Below are 17,044 nucleotides of genomic sequence, written 5' to 3'. Positions count from 1 at the left end.
TTTATTCTGACCTCCTGCTTCCTCAAATCTTTCAAGCAAAATTCCTTTTATTCCTTCACTGACCCTTGCCCCCTCCAAGTCATTCTGCATGTAATAGAATGGTGATTATTCCATTTCTGAAAGGTTGCTAAACCCTGTTTAACACATTTGCTTTTACTTTCTAACAGTCACATTCCTAATCAAAAGACCCCAGCAGCAGTGCCACTAGATTATATAAATAGACCAAGGAGCTTGGTGGATAAAAGTGAAAGCATTAGGGCCGGGCATGGTGGCTCACGCCTGTAATCTCAGCACTTTGGGCGGCCGAGATGGGCAGATCACTTGAGCCCAGGAGTTCGAGACCAGCCTGGGCAATGTGGCAAAACCCCATCTCTACAAAAATACAAAAAATTAGCCAGATGTGGTGGTGTGCGCCTGTGCTCCCAACTACTTGGGAGGCTGAGGTGGGAAAATTGCCAGAGCCTGGGAAATCAAGGCTATAGCCTGGGCAACAGAGGACACCCTGTCTCCAAAAAAGTGAAAACATTAAAACATAAACCACATATACAATCATGCCACTTGAAATTGAAGGATATTTGGTCTTATGCATATCATCTTACCTACTTTTCAGTCTAGACCACTTATTGGAAGGTCAGACCCACCTAAAGAAATAGTTGGCTACTCTGTCTCATCACAACCCTATTGTAACAATTCTAAGTCTAGGATATATAAATTTCCATGGCAAAATAGCTCCTCTCTGCAAAATTAAGCCATATGTTATTTTAGTTTGCAAAAACTACATGACATGTTAGAAGCACAAATTTAACAGATACTATTTTATTATTTACAAAATACATGGTGATCATAAGAGAACATTTTACAAATTACAAATGGGAAAAGTACAGGGAAAAGTAGAGACAAATGGGTTAAATAACAAGGTAACCATTTGTAATGAGCCTGTTTAGAATAAAATAGTTCTTCATACAAGTTAGACAAGGCCATAAGTAAAAACTGTCAGTTACGTCGAAATATACCTCTACCAAAAAGTAGAACAGCAACGGTAGTGCATCTAAATGTGTCCTAAATTAAATTACAGCATATACAGTTTCAGTGTTCCACAATACAACCATTGCTCTGAGGCAGGAATCTGTGAGACTTGATTGCCTAGCTCACTGAAAGAGCAAAGCCCCAGGACTAGTTAACTTCCCTACCTTCCATAAGGCTTTGTTCAGGTGACTTTGGAATGTAGTGTCAAAAACCCCATTCATTTCTGCTGCAAGCTCCCCAAGAACAGACACTGTGGCCTCATCATTGGCATTCAGAATCCGCGCAAAGAATTTATTCCACAATTCACCATCTTTTAGCCTAAAAATATATAAAACCATTTCCATCAAGATTAGGCATATGAAAATTATAATTCCTTTTAGTTTAACTCAGTGGTACATTTATGCACCAAAATGGTGTAAGGTAATACCTAGAACTCTAGGGTTAGAGATCATTCAAATACTCCTTTGAAAGCCCAGGGAAGAACTACAAAAAAGGGCTACCACAGTGGGAAAAGCCAAGATACAATGCACATAAACGGAAAGAAGATCTCTCATCTAAATCTATAAATTTCCTCTGTGTACTAAGACACAGCACTTTTCTTCTACAAATAGAAGAAAAAGGAATTTTATTTCCTCTAACTTTCCCAGAGTCTAGGTCATTAAAAAGACTACAGCTCCTTTCTCCTACCCCAGTAGTGGATCATCTTTACAATTCTCTGATAATCGTAAGCTTGACTAAAGTAACTACTGCTTAATATGTTTGTACCTTTGCTTACTATTATTTTCTTTTGATCAGAGAAACTTCCCTTATCTAATAAGTCAGGGCTGTTAGGAAACCCCAACCGACCCCACTTGTTTCTGCTTGTGTTAGACAGACCTGCCTGGACCATAGCCAAGTGGACATGCCTATATCCATCCTATATGTTTTACATTGTATTTCAGGCCTATTTTTAAAAGTACATGTAAGAGACAACACTGGCCAAGTTCTGAATTAAATGAAAAGTACAATTCAATTATTCAAAGATGAAAATAGAGAAGGGGCATTAAATCTTCAACATTCATTTTTTTTTTAACCAAAGAATATAACAATAGGTGACAGACTGGCAAACTTAGGCTGGGAACTTATTTGCTAAGATAAGCTAAAGTGGAACATAGATACTTAAGTTTTTTTTTGAGACAGAGTCTCACTCTGTTGCCCTGGGTGGAGTGCAGTGGCGCGATCTCAGCTCACTGCAACCTCTGCCTCCCGGGTTCAAGTGATTCTCATGCCTCAGCTTCCCAAGTAGCTAGGATTACAGGCATGTGCCACCACACCCGGCTAATTTTCTTGTATTTTGAGTAGAGACAAGGTTTCGCCATGTTGCCCAGGCTGCTTGCAAACTCCTGACCTCAGGTGATCTGCCTCGGCCTCCCAAAGTGCTGTGATTACAGGTGTGAGCCACCATGCCCGGCTGACTTAGTAAGTTTTATGAGCAGGCTTGAGGGAGTACTAAGGTTCTGAGACCAAGCAGTGCTTATTAAGAGACCACTTACTTCTTCTCCAGGAGATTCAGTTATCTGGTTTGGTTCTATCCACTTATTAAATAAATAATAGCCTAAAATTAGCATATAGTTTAGAAATGTAAGTCTTTTCAAAGGATGCTTATTAACTTTGGTAATAATCGCTATTAAAAAGGAATTTAGGCCAGACACGGTGGCTCACACCTGTAATCCTAGCACTTTGGGAGGCCGAAGCGGGCGGATCACGAGGTCGGGAGTTCGAGATCAGCCTGACCAGCACAGTGAAACCCCATCTCTACTAAAAATACAAAAATGAGCCAGGCATGGTGGCGTGCACCTGTAATCCCAGCTACTCAGGAGGCTGAGGCAGGAGAATTGCTTGAACCTGGGAGGCAGAGGTTGCAGTGAGCCAAGATCGTGCCACTGCACTCCAGCCTGGGCGACAGAGTGAGACTCCGTCTCAAAAAATAAATAAATAAATAGAAAGGAATTTAAGGCTAATACCAATTGGTTAGAAAATTATTCTCATGAAATGTTTCTTTTCACATATCTAAACAGGGAAGCTTCCATACTATAGCCATAGTCTGGAAGATACAACTAGATTCAGAATGACGTCCTGAAGTCTGAAGAGTTTTGAATCTTATTTTTAGTGAGCAGTTCCTTTTTCCTGCACTAGCTGCTCTGCTGATACTCTAATGAAAACTGGCTGAAACTACTGGAATCATGGCATTTGGATTAAAAAACTAAGGCTGCCAAGACAGAGATAGCACCCAAGAGAAACACAAAATTATTGGGACAGGCAGAGACCCTGACATTCATCAATACTTACTCAGAAATATTTTGGCTAAGTTTCCAGAAGGACCCATCCCAGAAGACCTGTAGGTGTTCCTTGAACAATAGTAAATGCGCTAAATCTGCTATACCAAACAGGTCTACCTGAAATCACAAAAAGCACCATCAGCTAAAATAATTCTCTGCCTCTACCACAGCAGCTTATTTTGGTAGGAAGTTGAAAGGTATTACAGTGCTTAACTAAGTTTATTTTATGACATACATTTTAGTAGACTGTTCCTCACCCTTACAGTAAAGGGAGGAGCTCTCCAAAGAAGTGATCAATAGAGCCGACGCTAGGAATTATCCTTAAGAACAAAAGATGAAATATTTGGACTACCACATTCAAATCTGTAGACCTACTGAGTTTGCATGAACTCTAGCTGTGATCTAAATGGGGTCCACATGATTAGTTCAGGTTCGTGCTACATATTCAATCAGCAAATGTCTTATGTCTAAAGCTGAGTTAGAAGGAATTTCTGCATATAATGCCACCATACAAAAGACTTTACATTTGTGCTAATGTTCTTTTTATATACATTACTTCATTTACTCCTCATAACAATTCTGATAAACACATAGCAGAGACTGTTATCCCTATTTTACAGAGAAGATCACAGAAAATGACTTATAAAAGATTACATGGGTGGTAGGCAGTAGGAGTGGCCCTGGCACTGGGTTACAGAGTTAGTCATGTGTTTGCACGTGTATGTGTGTATTCTTCAATGCTGTAACACAAAAATGTTACATTTTACTTGACTTGGTGATATTTGAAAACTAGGTCATCTATTCTAGGAGAGTCAGTATCAGTAAACACTAGCTTTTATAGCTTATCTAGATAATAAAGAGATTAAGAAACCCTCTCCGTATTTGCTCAGGCTTGTTTTACACTTACCTGGTAGGGAGAAGAACAGTTAGCCAGGATCTTTTGTCCTTCCAGGATCTGTACAGTCCGAAAGCCGCTGAGGGTAAAAACATCCAGCTGCACCCTAAGGTCAACACTGTAGGAAAAGTCCACTATCTTCAAAGCTTGATTGTTCTTGTTACAATCATAGGGATCGTGGATTCTGAGCCCAGATTTAAGAGAAGGAGATAATAAAAATAGGCCATGAAAGAAGCTGCATAGCTGGTCTTTTTTAAAAAAAAAAGGTATCTTGGGTACATCTTAGCTATGCCAACAACTCCCTCCAGTGGTTAATTTTGAAAATGCACCTGTAAGACTCAGCAGTGGCAGTGTCCACCCAATGTGGAAGGAATGTCACCAGTTTGGTGACACAAAGTATATTTCAATCATGGTGCATGGCCACCATTAAACATTTATCAAGCTTCCATATTATATAAAGTAAGTATGGAAGCAGAGCACAGGCTTCTTCCCTGTACTTACACATTAACACATACAATTGCAATGATTTATACACTGACAGGAATTATGATGGAGGAAATTAAAATTTTACAGGTGTCATAGCCTTTCTTGTTTACTATTCCAGATAGGCTTTCTAAGTATTGTTTAGATTCTTCCTTCCAGAGTTTAATGGAAAACAATGCAAGTCTGTTTTATAAAGTCCTATCTATATATTGTAAAATTTCTTGTAAAACACCATATTTTATCTTACTCTTATTTGTAATTCCAGTTCTTATTTACTAAAAAAACCTTTATAATACTAATTAATTATCAATTAATTTTGTTTTCCTTGGGTTTATCTATCCTATGCAATAATGCTATTCTCCAAGGAGACATAGGAACTGTTTATAAATGAAAAGAGTGGGTTTTCATGTGTTCCTTTTGTCTGTTTTTCTCAATTAATTCCCTCAAACTCCTGATATTGGTGCAATATCCCTAAATAGTCTTTAACTACTCCAATTACATACCTCCACAGCACAGAATGATCTATGTATTTTCCTTTAAAATTGATAATTGCTCCCATTTTTCCTTGGCACAAGAACCAACCTTTTTTGGCCACCATAAAACTATACTATAATTAAAAAAAAAAAATATATATATATATATAGTATATATATATTGTTACAATCATAGGGATCGTGGATTCTGATACATATAAAATATACATATGTATTTTATATATATATATTACATGTGTGTGCATGTGTGTGTTTTGTTTGGTTTCTTAGACAAGGTCTACACTCTTGTCACTGAGGCTGGAGTACAGTGGTGCAATCTCAGCTCAGTGCAGTCTCTGCCTCCTAGGTTCAAGCGATCCTCCCATCTCAGCCTCCTGAGTAGCTGGGACTACTGGTGTGTGCCACCACGCCTGGCTAATTTCTTAATTTTTTGTAGAGATGAGGTCTCATTATATTGCCCAGACTGGTCTTGAACTCCTAGGCTCAAGTGATCCTCTGCCTTGGTCTCCCAAATTGCTGGATTACAGATGTGAGTCACCATGCCCAGTGTAATTGTAAAATATTTATATAACTTTGGAGGCATAGGAAAAAATGTTTCATAGATTAATAAAAAGAAGCATGCATGAAGGTGTCCTAGCCCTCTAATCAGCTACTCACTCACTGTTACTTTGGGTAGGACATTCCATTTTTTTGGATCTCATTTTCCTCACAAAAAATATGCAGAAACTAAAGTAAGCAACTAAACTAAGCAATTTCAAAAGGTTCTTTCTGGCTTTTATTTTATTTTTGTAGAGACAGGGTCTTGCTATGTTGACCAGGCTGGTCTTGAACTCCTGGCCTCAAGAGATCTTCCTGCTTTTGCCTCCCAAAGTGCTGGGATTGCAGATGTGAACCACTGCATCCAGCCCTTTCTGGCTTTTGTTGTTGTTTTGTTTTGAGACGGAGTCTCGCTCTGTCACCCACGCTGGAGTACAGTGGCTCGATCTCGGCTCACTGCAAGCTCCGCCTCCCGGGTTCACGCCATTCTCCTGCCTCAGCCTCCTGAGTAGCTGGGACTACAGGCACCTGCCACCATGGCTGGCTAACTTTTTGTATTTTTAGTAGAGACACGGTTTCACTGTGTTAGCCAGGATGGTCTCGATCTCCTGACCTCATGATCCGCCCGCCTCGGCCTCCCAAAGTGCTGGGATTACAGGCGTGAGCCACCGCGCCTGGCCTCTGGCTTTTTTTGGAGATAGAGTTTTGCTCTTGTTGCCCAGGCTGGAGTGCAATGGTGCGATCTCGGTTCACCACAACCTCTGCCTCCTGGGTTCAAGCAATTCTCCTGCCTCAGCCTCCCAAGTAGCTGGGATTACAGGCATGCACCACCACACCTGGCTAATTGTGTATTTCTAGTAGAGATGGGGTTTCTCCATGTTGGTCAGGCTGGTCTTGAGCTTCCAACCTCAGGTGATCTGCCCGCCTCGGCCTCCAAAAGTGCTGGGATTATAGGCATGAGCCACCGTGCTCGGCCCCTTTCTGGCTTTTAATTCCTTATGAATCTATGTGAAATTTCTGATTAAATTTGATAAGTAGTGACAAAGTAAAAAGCAATGCCTCTTTAATACTATGGACTTTCCTAGAGCCTCTGGTGGCTGAGAGAAGGGTTATCGTACTTCATTAGACCACAAATGCCCAATTCTAAAAGGCTTAGAAAAAACCTCTGCTTCCAATTTCCATAGCCCTGGGAATTTCAGCACTGTCATTTTAATGTTAAGTAGAGTGAAAATATACCAGGAGTTCTCATATTTGGAAATTTGGGGGGATTTTTGGTGGTCACAACGGCTTAGGGGATTGTTACTTGCACTTAATTGGGTGGGTGGGGGGAATAGGAATATAAAACATCCTGCATTGCTTGGAACATACCTGCACAAAGAATTGTCTCATCCGAAATACCTATGGTGCCCTGGATGAGAAATGCTGCTACATTATGTCTGGGAAAGCCTTTGACTCTGCTATCTCAGGGGAGAAGGTGGGATTCTCTAGTTCTTTTGGTTACAATCACAGGAACACACTGAGGGTTCTTTTAATTTCCATGTTAACTATAATTTAGAGTCTAATTCAATCTCTTCTGAAGATTAAGTATTCAGAAGAAATGTAAAGAGTAAGTCCAGCTATTAGTGTATACCAGTGGCCTCAGAAACAAAGTTAACACCTCACCCAAGACATAGGGTTGGGCAGACAGAGCATCTTTAAACCAGGCTGCTTCTACTCAAATACTATAACACCAATGATCACTAAAAGAACGTAGTAGTCCTCTAGTCCTTTTCACAAAGCAAAAACGTTGGACTGTTTTTGCCTAGTTAATGCCTGAATGTGATCTATATTTTCTCAGTACTTAGTATTCATTTATTATTTCCTGCTCTGTGTTCACCCCTTGAACCTGATGGACACACTGGGTTTAATTTGAACACTAAGCCCCATTCCTTGGCATAGTTTGTATTTGAACTCTGGTTTTACCCACTTCTCTTGGCTAACAGGTCAGTTAGGCCTGACTTAAGCTTTGGTCTATCAAACTGAGTAGTGCCTTGATTTTGCTGGCATCCTCACTAGATTGGCACTGGTCCCACTCAAAGAATGACTAAACAATCCACTTTATATTCCTCAAAATATTCATATTTTATATCTCATCTTGACATATATCATCACAATACTCAGTGATTAATTCTTTTATCTGATTTAACCTATTTCCTCAATGTGTTTATTTCTTTGAATTATTTTAAACTATTCTTAATGATTTTTGACTTTTAGGTAAATACTCTCTTAACATAATTATGTTCCTCGATATGGCATTTATCAAAAGGCTTTAAAAATTGGCAAGTTGGCCGGGTGCAGTGGCTCACACCTATAATCCCAGCACTTTGGGAGGCTGAGGTGGGCAGATCACTTGAGGCCAGGAGTGTGAGACCAGCCTGGGCAACATGGCAAAACCTCATCTCTACCAAAAAATACAAAAAATTAGCCGGGTGTGGTGGTGCACGCCTGTGGTCCCAGCTACTAGCGAGGTTAAGATGGGTGAATCGTTTGAACCTGGGAGGTGGAGGCTGCAGTGAGCCAAGATCATGCCACTGTACTCCAACCTAGGTGACAGAGTGAGACCCTCGCCTCAAAAAGGAAAAAAAAAAGTGGCAACTATCCATGTTTTAAGAGAAAGCTGATAGAATTATAAGAATGAAAAGGACCAACCTGTTTCTCAGAATCAGACTCCTTGGACTCAAGTCACCATGGACTATTTCTGCTTTGTGTAGCTTCTCCACTATTGTCAAAAGGTTATAAATAATCAACACTGTTATTTCATGGGTGATATATTCACTGTGTTGGAGAAGATCCTGGAAATTGAAGGACAGAAAACTCACTATTTCTCAAGTTTGGCAGATTGTAGTTATACTCAATACCTTGAAAACTGATGGTTTTTGTCTTCCTTGTTCTCTACTGAAACGTAGGCACCTCTGTAGACTGAGTCTATGTCCCAGTTTTAATAATACTGCGATCTCCCATAAGACTGTTTGTAAGGATTTAATGACATAATGACGAACGGCATCAAGCGTGAGCCTGGCCCAAAATAGGTACTTAATAAATGTTTTAAAATACCCTCATTTCAGCCATTTTTGAGAATTCATATTATCATCAAAATCCGTAGCAAACCTTCTTAAGAACAAACCGAAGAGTAAAACGACATATTGTGTCTGGGTTTTAAAAACTATCCAGTGGGGGTAGTATAGCTAAAACAAGAGTGGCCATGAGCTAAGATTATCATAGATGACTAGTTCATGGGAGTTCATTGTACAATTCTACTTTTATTTATGCTTGACAATTGACCAAAAAAAGTTAAAAAAATACCAAAGAGATCTTTGGTCAAAATAACTTGAGAAAATTATCAATGCTTTTAACTTATACTTGAATTGGTCTATTTCTAGAAGATTGACAGGAATTTTGTACTAAATTCCTTTGCTAAATGGAGCACAAATCTCTCTACTTGAGGACTTTAAATTATGTTTTTAGTATTACAGACCTGAAGGGTGAAGCAGTTTATATATTGGTGCCAAACAATACAGCCATCTTGATATTGATAACAGCTGCACAAATGATCAAAGGCTTCATTTAAACGTTCCTTTAACTTGAGGTTGATATAAAAGTCCCATGGGACAGGTTGAGAAGATACCTGTAAGACATTGTATTTTAAAAATAAGTTCAATTAAGTCTATGGTTATGGCTGGCAGGTTGAAACACATTCCTTCCAGCCCTCCTGATAGAGAAATCATAAAGAGATATTTTTAAAGGCATAAATCTACTATAAAAGACACAATAACAACAAATTCTGGAAAGAGGATAAGCTGGAAAGAGAACAGGAGGTAACAATCCAATTAGAATAAAAACTGATTTTGGCAGAGGAGAAAGCTGAGCTACATTTACACTACAAGGCTATTTTCCTATATTATGTAACTGGCAGCACCGATTACCCATGGAAGTGAGGCTGAGGGTGGAGCTAAGACAGGAGTGATTGAAAGCCATTTAAGAGGAAGGTAGGCCTAGTGCAGTGGCTCATGCCTGTAATCCCAGCACTCTGGGAGGCCGAGGCGTGTGGATCACACCTGACATCAGGGGTTCAAGACCAGCCTGACCAACATGGTGAAACCCCGTCTCTACTAAAAATACAAAAACTTAGCTAGGCTTTTGGTGGCGGGTGCCTATAATCCCAGCTACGCGGGAGGCTGAGGCAGGAGAATCGCTTGACCCTGGGAGGCAGAGGTTGCGGTGAGCCAAGATCGTGCCATTGCACTCCAGCCGGGGCGACAAGAGCAAAACTCCGTCTCGAGGAAAGAAAAAAAAAAAAAAAGAGGAAGGTAGACCCCAGCTTCCCTCCTCTGCTCCCATAGCCCAGCCCAGCAACTACCTCTCCCCTATTCTTGAAGTCCAGAAGTTTATTACGTAGTGAGTATAAAACAGAAGGGCTCTGGACTAGAGGGCACTAGGCACCACTGAGGGGGGGTAGAAATAACATGGAAAACAGGAAAAAGTATATATATCAGATGTTATATATGCAGCAGTTAAGATGTTAAGATGCACCTCCCTGCTCTTCCATTCTTCAGACCAATTTCCTCACTCAGATTTCAGAAAGCTAGCAGCCAGGCTTATATGCTCCAGGCAGAAAATTAGAAGTCTTCTCTGAGGGAGAAGACTTCTCTGATCAGCTCAAGAGAAAAGATCTAAAGATTGGACGGTTTTCCAATAAAATGGCCAAGCTAGATCATCCTACATTGACGTCCACAGCTGTCAAGGTCTTTCCATATATGCAGAGCTTTCAATGTCCCATACTTAAATATGAATAGAGAGCCAAAGACTTGAAGAAAGCCTGTAGTGTGAAAGAGATCAAAACAGACAAAAAAAAAAACCAAGAAGAAACAGATGACAGGGGGAAAAAAATTTTAAAGTATCATTAGTATCTTCAGAAAGATAAGGAATATTCTATCTTTGAAATGAAGATTAGAATGCTACAAAGAAAATTCTGAGAATAAAAAAAAGAGCTCTTGAAAATTAAATATAGAAATAAAAACCTAGTAAAAAGACCAAAAATATTAAGCTGATAATATACTCAGAAAGTAAAGTAAAAAGACAGAGAGAATATAGGAGAAAAAAAGTTAAATTTTTAGAGGTTCTGTCCAAAAGATGCCATATGCACCTCTAACAAAAGGAATTAGAGAATAATCGAACAGAGAAAACAGAGGGGAAAAAATAATTTTCCCATTGAAGAAAATTTCTCAGAACCGAGGGAATTAACAGATTGAAATGGCCATTGAGTACGTAGCACATAAGTGACAATAAACTTATGAAAAGGCATGTAATTGTGACATTTCAGAATAGTGGGGACAAGAATAAGATCCTATAAGGATCCAGAAAGAGGGAAAAATAACTTCACACAAAGCTTTGAGACTCAGAATGGCAAAAAAACTTAAAAGCAAAGTTAGATGCCCGTAATCCAGTTCTTTGGGAGGCCAAGGTGGGAGGATTGCTTGAGCCATGAATTCAAGACCAGCCTAGGCAACACAGAGAGGCCCCCGTCTCTACAAAAAATAATTAGCTGGGAGTGGTGGCATGCACCTACGGTCCCAGCTATTCCAGAGGCTGAGGTGGGAGGATTGCTTGAGCTCAAGAGGTTGAGGCTGCAAGTGAACCGTGATCATGCTACTGCACTCCAGCCTGGATGACAGAGACCATGTCCTTTAAAAAATAAAAACAAAACAAAGATAAAAAGAAACTAGGTATCCAATATAAGAAAAAGGTAATGTGAATACCTAGGATGATAATAAATGGAAATTCCAAGGTGATTGTGGGTGGTGATTGTGTGAAAGCTAATGTATAACTTGCCAGACTGGAGCAGGCCAGAAAGTATCAGCAGAGATTTCCTAAAAAAAATGAAACTGAAAGGATACTTAATATATTTGGACATATTGAGAGAGATTATTAGAAAGATTTGATGGTAACATGAGGACAGTTATTGCTTCAACCCATATTATTTACAAAGTAACTGAAATTACAAAGAATCAGTCCCACCTTTATTACGGTTAATTCTGCAGAGTTTCTTGGCGCCACCCAGAATAACTTGTAATCTTCACATATTAGGTATTCTCGTTTAATGCAGTAATCCTCATTACCTGTTGAGAAAGTTTGATTCCATTTAAAAATCACTGTGAACATACACAGCCCTGTAGCTTTTACTTCCTGGTTTAAGGGATAGAGGCACTGGTGTATTTGCCAGTTAGTAGTATGTAGAATACTTTTAAAAATAATTTGTTAAAAATTGTAAGAGGAGAAGACATAATTCCTATTATTAGGACATGAAGTTACTGATGTGTCATCCTCTATATTGCTTTTTTAAAAAATACAATCTAGGAATATTTACAGTGCTCAAGCATCAAGCTTAAGTACAAATAATCACTTATTTGTATACTGTCATGCACCAGAGGACATGCGTTCAATGGTACTTACCTAATTCAATTTCCTTCTCAATTTCCAACTTAGGCATTGGTCTGTCTTCTATACACAACTCTGCAGAGGCACTTAACTCTGGTAGGGACTTCAGTAGCTGTCTGCGATACTGTGAACACCATGGTGACTGAGTAGGGTTTTCTGCCAGTGAGAGGGAAAGGTGAAAAGATATCAGAAAAGATATCACCAAAAAAAACCTAATGCTTAAAATGGATATTATAACAGAGTAGAAGAAAAAAAATCAAGATTACACAGTCAGCACTGTTAATTTAACTATACTCACCTGTCTCAGGTGTTTATGAAACTGTGTTCACTTCGTACTAATCTATTCTAGAAATTTCACAATTTATGGCAACTTCTTTGAGTCGGAGTGTCGCTCTGTCGCCCAGGCTGGAGTGCAGTGGCGCCATCTTGGCTCACTGCTGCAAGCTCCGCCTCCCGGGTTCACGCCATTCTCCTGCCTCAGCCTTCAGAGCAGCTGGGACTACAGGCACCTGCCACCACGCCTGGCTAATTTTTTGTATTTTTAGTAGAGATGGGGTTTCACTATGTTAGCCAGGATGGTCTCGATCTCCTGACCTCGTGATCCACCCGCCTCGGCCTCCCAAAGTGCTGGGATTTCAGGCGTGAGCCACCGCACCCGGCTGGCAATTTCTTTAACAAAGAAAAACACATAGACTGGGCATGGTGGCTCACACCTATAATCCCAGGGAGTGGGAGGCTGAGGTGGGAGGATCCTTTGAGGCCAGGAGTTTGAGACCAGCCTGGGCAACATGGCAAAACCCCGCCTCTACAAAAAATACAAAGATTGGTGGTGGCGCAGTTGTGGTCCCAGCTACTGGGGAGGCTGAGGTAGGAGGATCACCTGAGCCCAGTGAGTTTGAGGCTGCAGTGAGCTGTGACTGTGCCACTGCACTCCATCCTGGGTGACAGAGTGAGACCCTGTCTCAAAAAAAGAAAAACATACAGCTCAGTTTGCTGAGATAAGTTTTCACTAGGCATGGATATAGTGGTATGTATAATCCTACCTGAAGTCTCATTAGTAAGTTCTAGTTTCTCAGGAATTTGAAGACATTTGATGGAGGAGGTGCTTGCAACCGAGGCAGAAGAACCAGAGAAGCCAGAGGAGTGTGTGGCTTCACGACTGTCTTCAATAATTGGGCTAAAAGAATCAAAAATAAGTTAATTCTTATAGGAATAATATATATCAACTCTGTTATAATTTCATAAATTCTTAATGCATACATTTTTCTTTTTTTGAGATGGAGTTTTGCTCTTGTCACCCAGGCTGGAGCACAACTGCACAATCTTGGCTCACTGCAACCTCTGCCTCCTGGGTTCAAGTGATTCTCCTGTCTCAGCCTCCTGAGTAGCTGGGATTACAGGCACCACTGTGCCCAGCTAATTTTTGTATTTTTAGTAGAGACCATGTTAGCCAGACTGGTCTTGAACTCCTGACTTCAGGTGATCCACCCGTCTCAGCCTCCTAAAGTGCTGGGATTATAGACGTGAGCCACTGCACCCCGCCTTAATGTACAAATTTTATAATTTTATGTTATACTTTTATTTTTTAACACAATAAAATTTAGGTTTAAATAATTTATAATTTGTTATCAATTTATTTGATAGTCTCATTTTTTTTTTACTTTTCATTTTATTTTTGAGACAGGATCTCATTCTGCCACCCAGGCTGGAGGGCAGTGGTGCGATCATGGCTCACTGCAGCCTTGATTTCCTGGGCTCAAGGGATACTCCCACCTCAGCCTCCCAAGTAGCTGAAAGGTTGTAAAACAAAAAAGCTAATATCTGGGACTACTTGGGAGGCTGAGGTGGGAGAATCACTTGAGCCCAGGAAATGATAGCTGGGTGAGTGCTACCATGCCTAGCTATTTTTTTTTATTTTTATTAGACACAAGGCATCACTGTTCTCCAGGCTGGTCTTAAACTCCTGGTCTCAAGTGATCCTCCTACCTTAGCCTCCCAAAGTGCTGGGATTACAGGCAAGAGCCAATGCACTCAGCAATAGTCTCATTTTTCAAGTCCATTATTTCCCCAAATCAGAATCTAGGTAACCTCCCCTAAACCTGGTGAATAAGCCATGTCCAGCATACATTTCTGGATTTATGCTTTATTTACCTATAGTAAATATCTACTCTATATTCCATAATATTGAGAAACACTAACATTGACACTTTCTTCCTCTTTATCCTTTCTCTGGACTTTTTTTTCCTTCAAGAAGAAAAGGTTAGGCAAAGAAAAGAGAAACCCAAATCATGCAATGTGAATACATGCTAGCAAATGTGCTTAAAAGCCTGTAGGGAGAAAGTTTCAAAAAAAAGTTTTTTTTTGAGTACAGCCATGTTGACCAGGCTGGTCTTCAACTCCTGGCCTCAAGTGATCCGCCTCTCTCAGCCTCCCAAAGTGCCAGGATTACAGAGGTGAGCCACTGCATCTGGCCTCTCAAAATGTAGCTTTAAAAGCAAAAATTGGCCAATTAAAAAGTATTCCTAAAACTGGAATTAGTTAAATTAGCTGACCTAAAACAAGGGTCAGACCCTGGCTGTAAGCCATTCCCTCATATCTATTCCATAGTTCATTTCCACCTCTCTATCAAAAGATAGGTTTTTAAAAAACACATCTCTAGTTGCCTATTTAAAATTCACATAAGCTGGCCGGGCACAGTGGCTCACTCCTGTAATCGCAGCACTTTGAGAGGCCGAGGTGGGTGGATCACCTGAGGTCAGGAGTTTGAGACCAGCCTGGCCAACATGGCGAAACTCTGTCTCTACTAAAAATATAAAAATAAGCCAGGCATGATGGTGTGCACCTGTAGTCCCAGCTACTTGGGAGGCTGAGGCAGGAGAATCGCTTGAACCCGGGAGGCAGAGGTTGCAGTGAGCTAAGATAGTGCCACTGCACTCCAGCCTCGGCGACAGAGTGAGACTCCATTTCAATAAATAAATAAATAAATAAATAAATAAATAAATAAATAAAATTAACAAAAGCTATCCTACCACTATTTTAAACTCAATATTAAAGAAAAACTAAATGCCTCCTTTTTGTCAGTCATGTGCACTTTGCAAAGTTTCCTCAATGGTACTATACTCCTCTCGGACCACTTAATTTCTTTACCATCAAAATTTACTTTTAACCCTCACATCCAAATCAATCACTAGATCCCATTGACACTTCATCTGAGGCAGCCCTACTCTCATGTAAAGCACTTAGCACAGTACCTGGCAGTTAGTAAGAACTTGATAACTGATTACTATAACTGACAAGCACATGCAGAATAAGAGAGTAAACAATCTGGTTTGTAAAACCTGTAAATCCCCAATCACCTCAGCTTCTTGATGCTGAGAGTCTGACTGTAGATAGTGCCACAAGCTGTCTGCTGGTCCTCAGAGGTCTTTACATCCAGATCCTCTTCTGGTAACAGTCTCTCAGGATCAGAAGGGAGATCCTTCAAGGACATTATCTCATGAAAAGGAGTGGATACAAAACGAGCTGCTCTGGCAAAGTCACAAGTGTCTTCTGGGTTAGGACAAATTGTTACATTTCTGAAGCCTGTGATAATGGCATCCTCGCTCAAGGGTTCAATTCCTGTAAATTCATCCTGAAATAAAGACCATATAAAGTTTAGCTAAAATATTTCAATACATGAAGAACTTTTTTACCGAGAGAGACACATTAGCTCAGTGACATAGGGTACAGAAATAGCATATCAGAATATCTAGGCAAATATAAAAAGGTTTTTATATCATGAACACAGTAAACTATACTTTATCCAAAAAATGTACCAGGAAGATTCTCCATACAAAGAAAAATATTGGGCAATGGTTTTGTCCCTCAACAAATTTCACCTATGAACTAAAGCACAAATACTATTTTTCTTCTGGCTTTCACTTAGTAAATATTCTAATAATTTGCTATCCTCCTAGTTTTTAGGTCTTCTTCCTCTATGCTACATACCTAATTTTTATTTATTTCTTAAAGATAATTCATGTATGTCTGGTAGGATATATGCATAGCATATTCTATGCATTTAAAAAGGAGTTTTAAAACCAGTGAAACTGTAGCATTCATGATACTCTGTATTGCTCTTTCTCATACGTTTTGTATTTCTTCCTTCCTATGCTATTAAAAATTCTTTAAAAACATAATGGCCACATTGTGGGTCTATAAGAAATTAACCAACTTTCAGGTTATTCTGTTTTTTACTAGTTTAAAACTACTTTATCCTTATACATAAATCTTTATAAACACTTTAATTTTCTTAGGATTAATTCCTAAAAGTAGAATTGTACGGTCAAAAGGTTATAAACACTAAAGTTCCTTATCTATTACTTAGCTGTCCTCAGACAGATTATACCACTTTACATATTTACCTGTAGTATACAAATAGTGCCTATTTAATTTAACCCATATGGATACCAGAGATTAATTTTCTAGATCATTACCAATTTGACACATACTTTGAATTTCTGACTTAGTAACTAAAGGTGGGAGGTACATCTGGAAGAAACAAAGTATAGTTAAAAAAAAAATTATAGGCCGGGTGCAGTGGCTTACGCCTGTAATCCCAGCACTTTGGGAGGCTGAGATGGGTGGATCACCTGAGGTCAGGTGCTCGAGACCAGCCTGGCCAACATGGCAAAACTCTGTCCCTACTAAAAATACAAAAATTAGCTGGGCATGGTGGCAGGTGCCTGTAATCCCAGCTACTCGAGAGGCTGAGGCAGGAGAATTGCTTGAACCCAGGAGGCGGAGGCACTATCTTAGCTCACTGCAACCTCTGCCTC

The 17,044-nt window shown here is 39.8% G+C and overlaps 1 protein-coding gene across 5 annotated transcripts in view; it reads right to left on the bottom strand.

Annotated features, from left to right (window-relative positions):
* Positions 1–800: 800 nt before the first annotated feature.
* The window catches only part of BUB1B (BUB1 mitotic checkpoint serine/threonine kinase B), a 59,210-nt gene continuing 42,966 nt past the window's right edge, over positions 801–17,044 (bottom strand). For all 5 annotated transcript variants that reach the window (XM_054450695.2, XM_054450696.2, XM_063652582.1 and 2 more), the window contains exons 15-23: positions 15,584–15,858; positions 13,271–13,404; positions 12,243–12,383; positions 11,808–11,908; positions 9,268–9,417; positions 8,442–8,584; positions 4,252–4,423; positions 3,355–3,461; positions 801–1,344 (exon numbers count right to left, since the gene is read on the bottom strand). In XM_054450695.2, coding sequence (XP_054306670.1) covers positions 1,149–1,344; positions 3,355–3,461; positions 4,252–4,423; positions 8,442–8,584; positions 9,268–9,417; positions 11,808–11,908; positions 12,243–12,383; positions 13,271–13,404; positions 15,584–15,858 — 1,419 coding nt within the window. In that variant the 3' untranslated portion in view covers positions 801–1,148. The remainder of the gene's footprint in view (positions 1,345–3,354; positions 3,462–4,251; positions 4,424–8,441; positions 8,585–9,267; positions 9,418–11,807; positions 11,909–12,242; positions 12,384–13,270; positions 13,405–15,583; positions 15,859–17,044) is intronic.

Source organism: Pongo pygmaeus, chromosome 16 (genome assembly GCF_028885625.2).
Source record: "Pongo pygmaeus isolate AG05252 chromosome 16, NHGRI_mPonPyg2-v2.0_pri, whole genome shotgun sequence".
NCBI lineage: Eukaryota > Metazoa > Chordata > Mammalia > Primates > Hominidae > Pongo > Pongo pygmaeus.
Note: the sequence above shows the minus strand (reverse complement) of the source record. Positions and strands in the feature narration are given on the sequence as shown.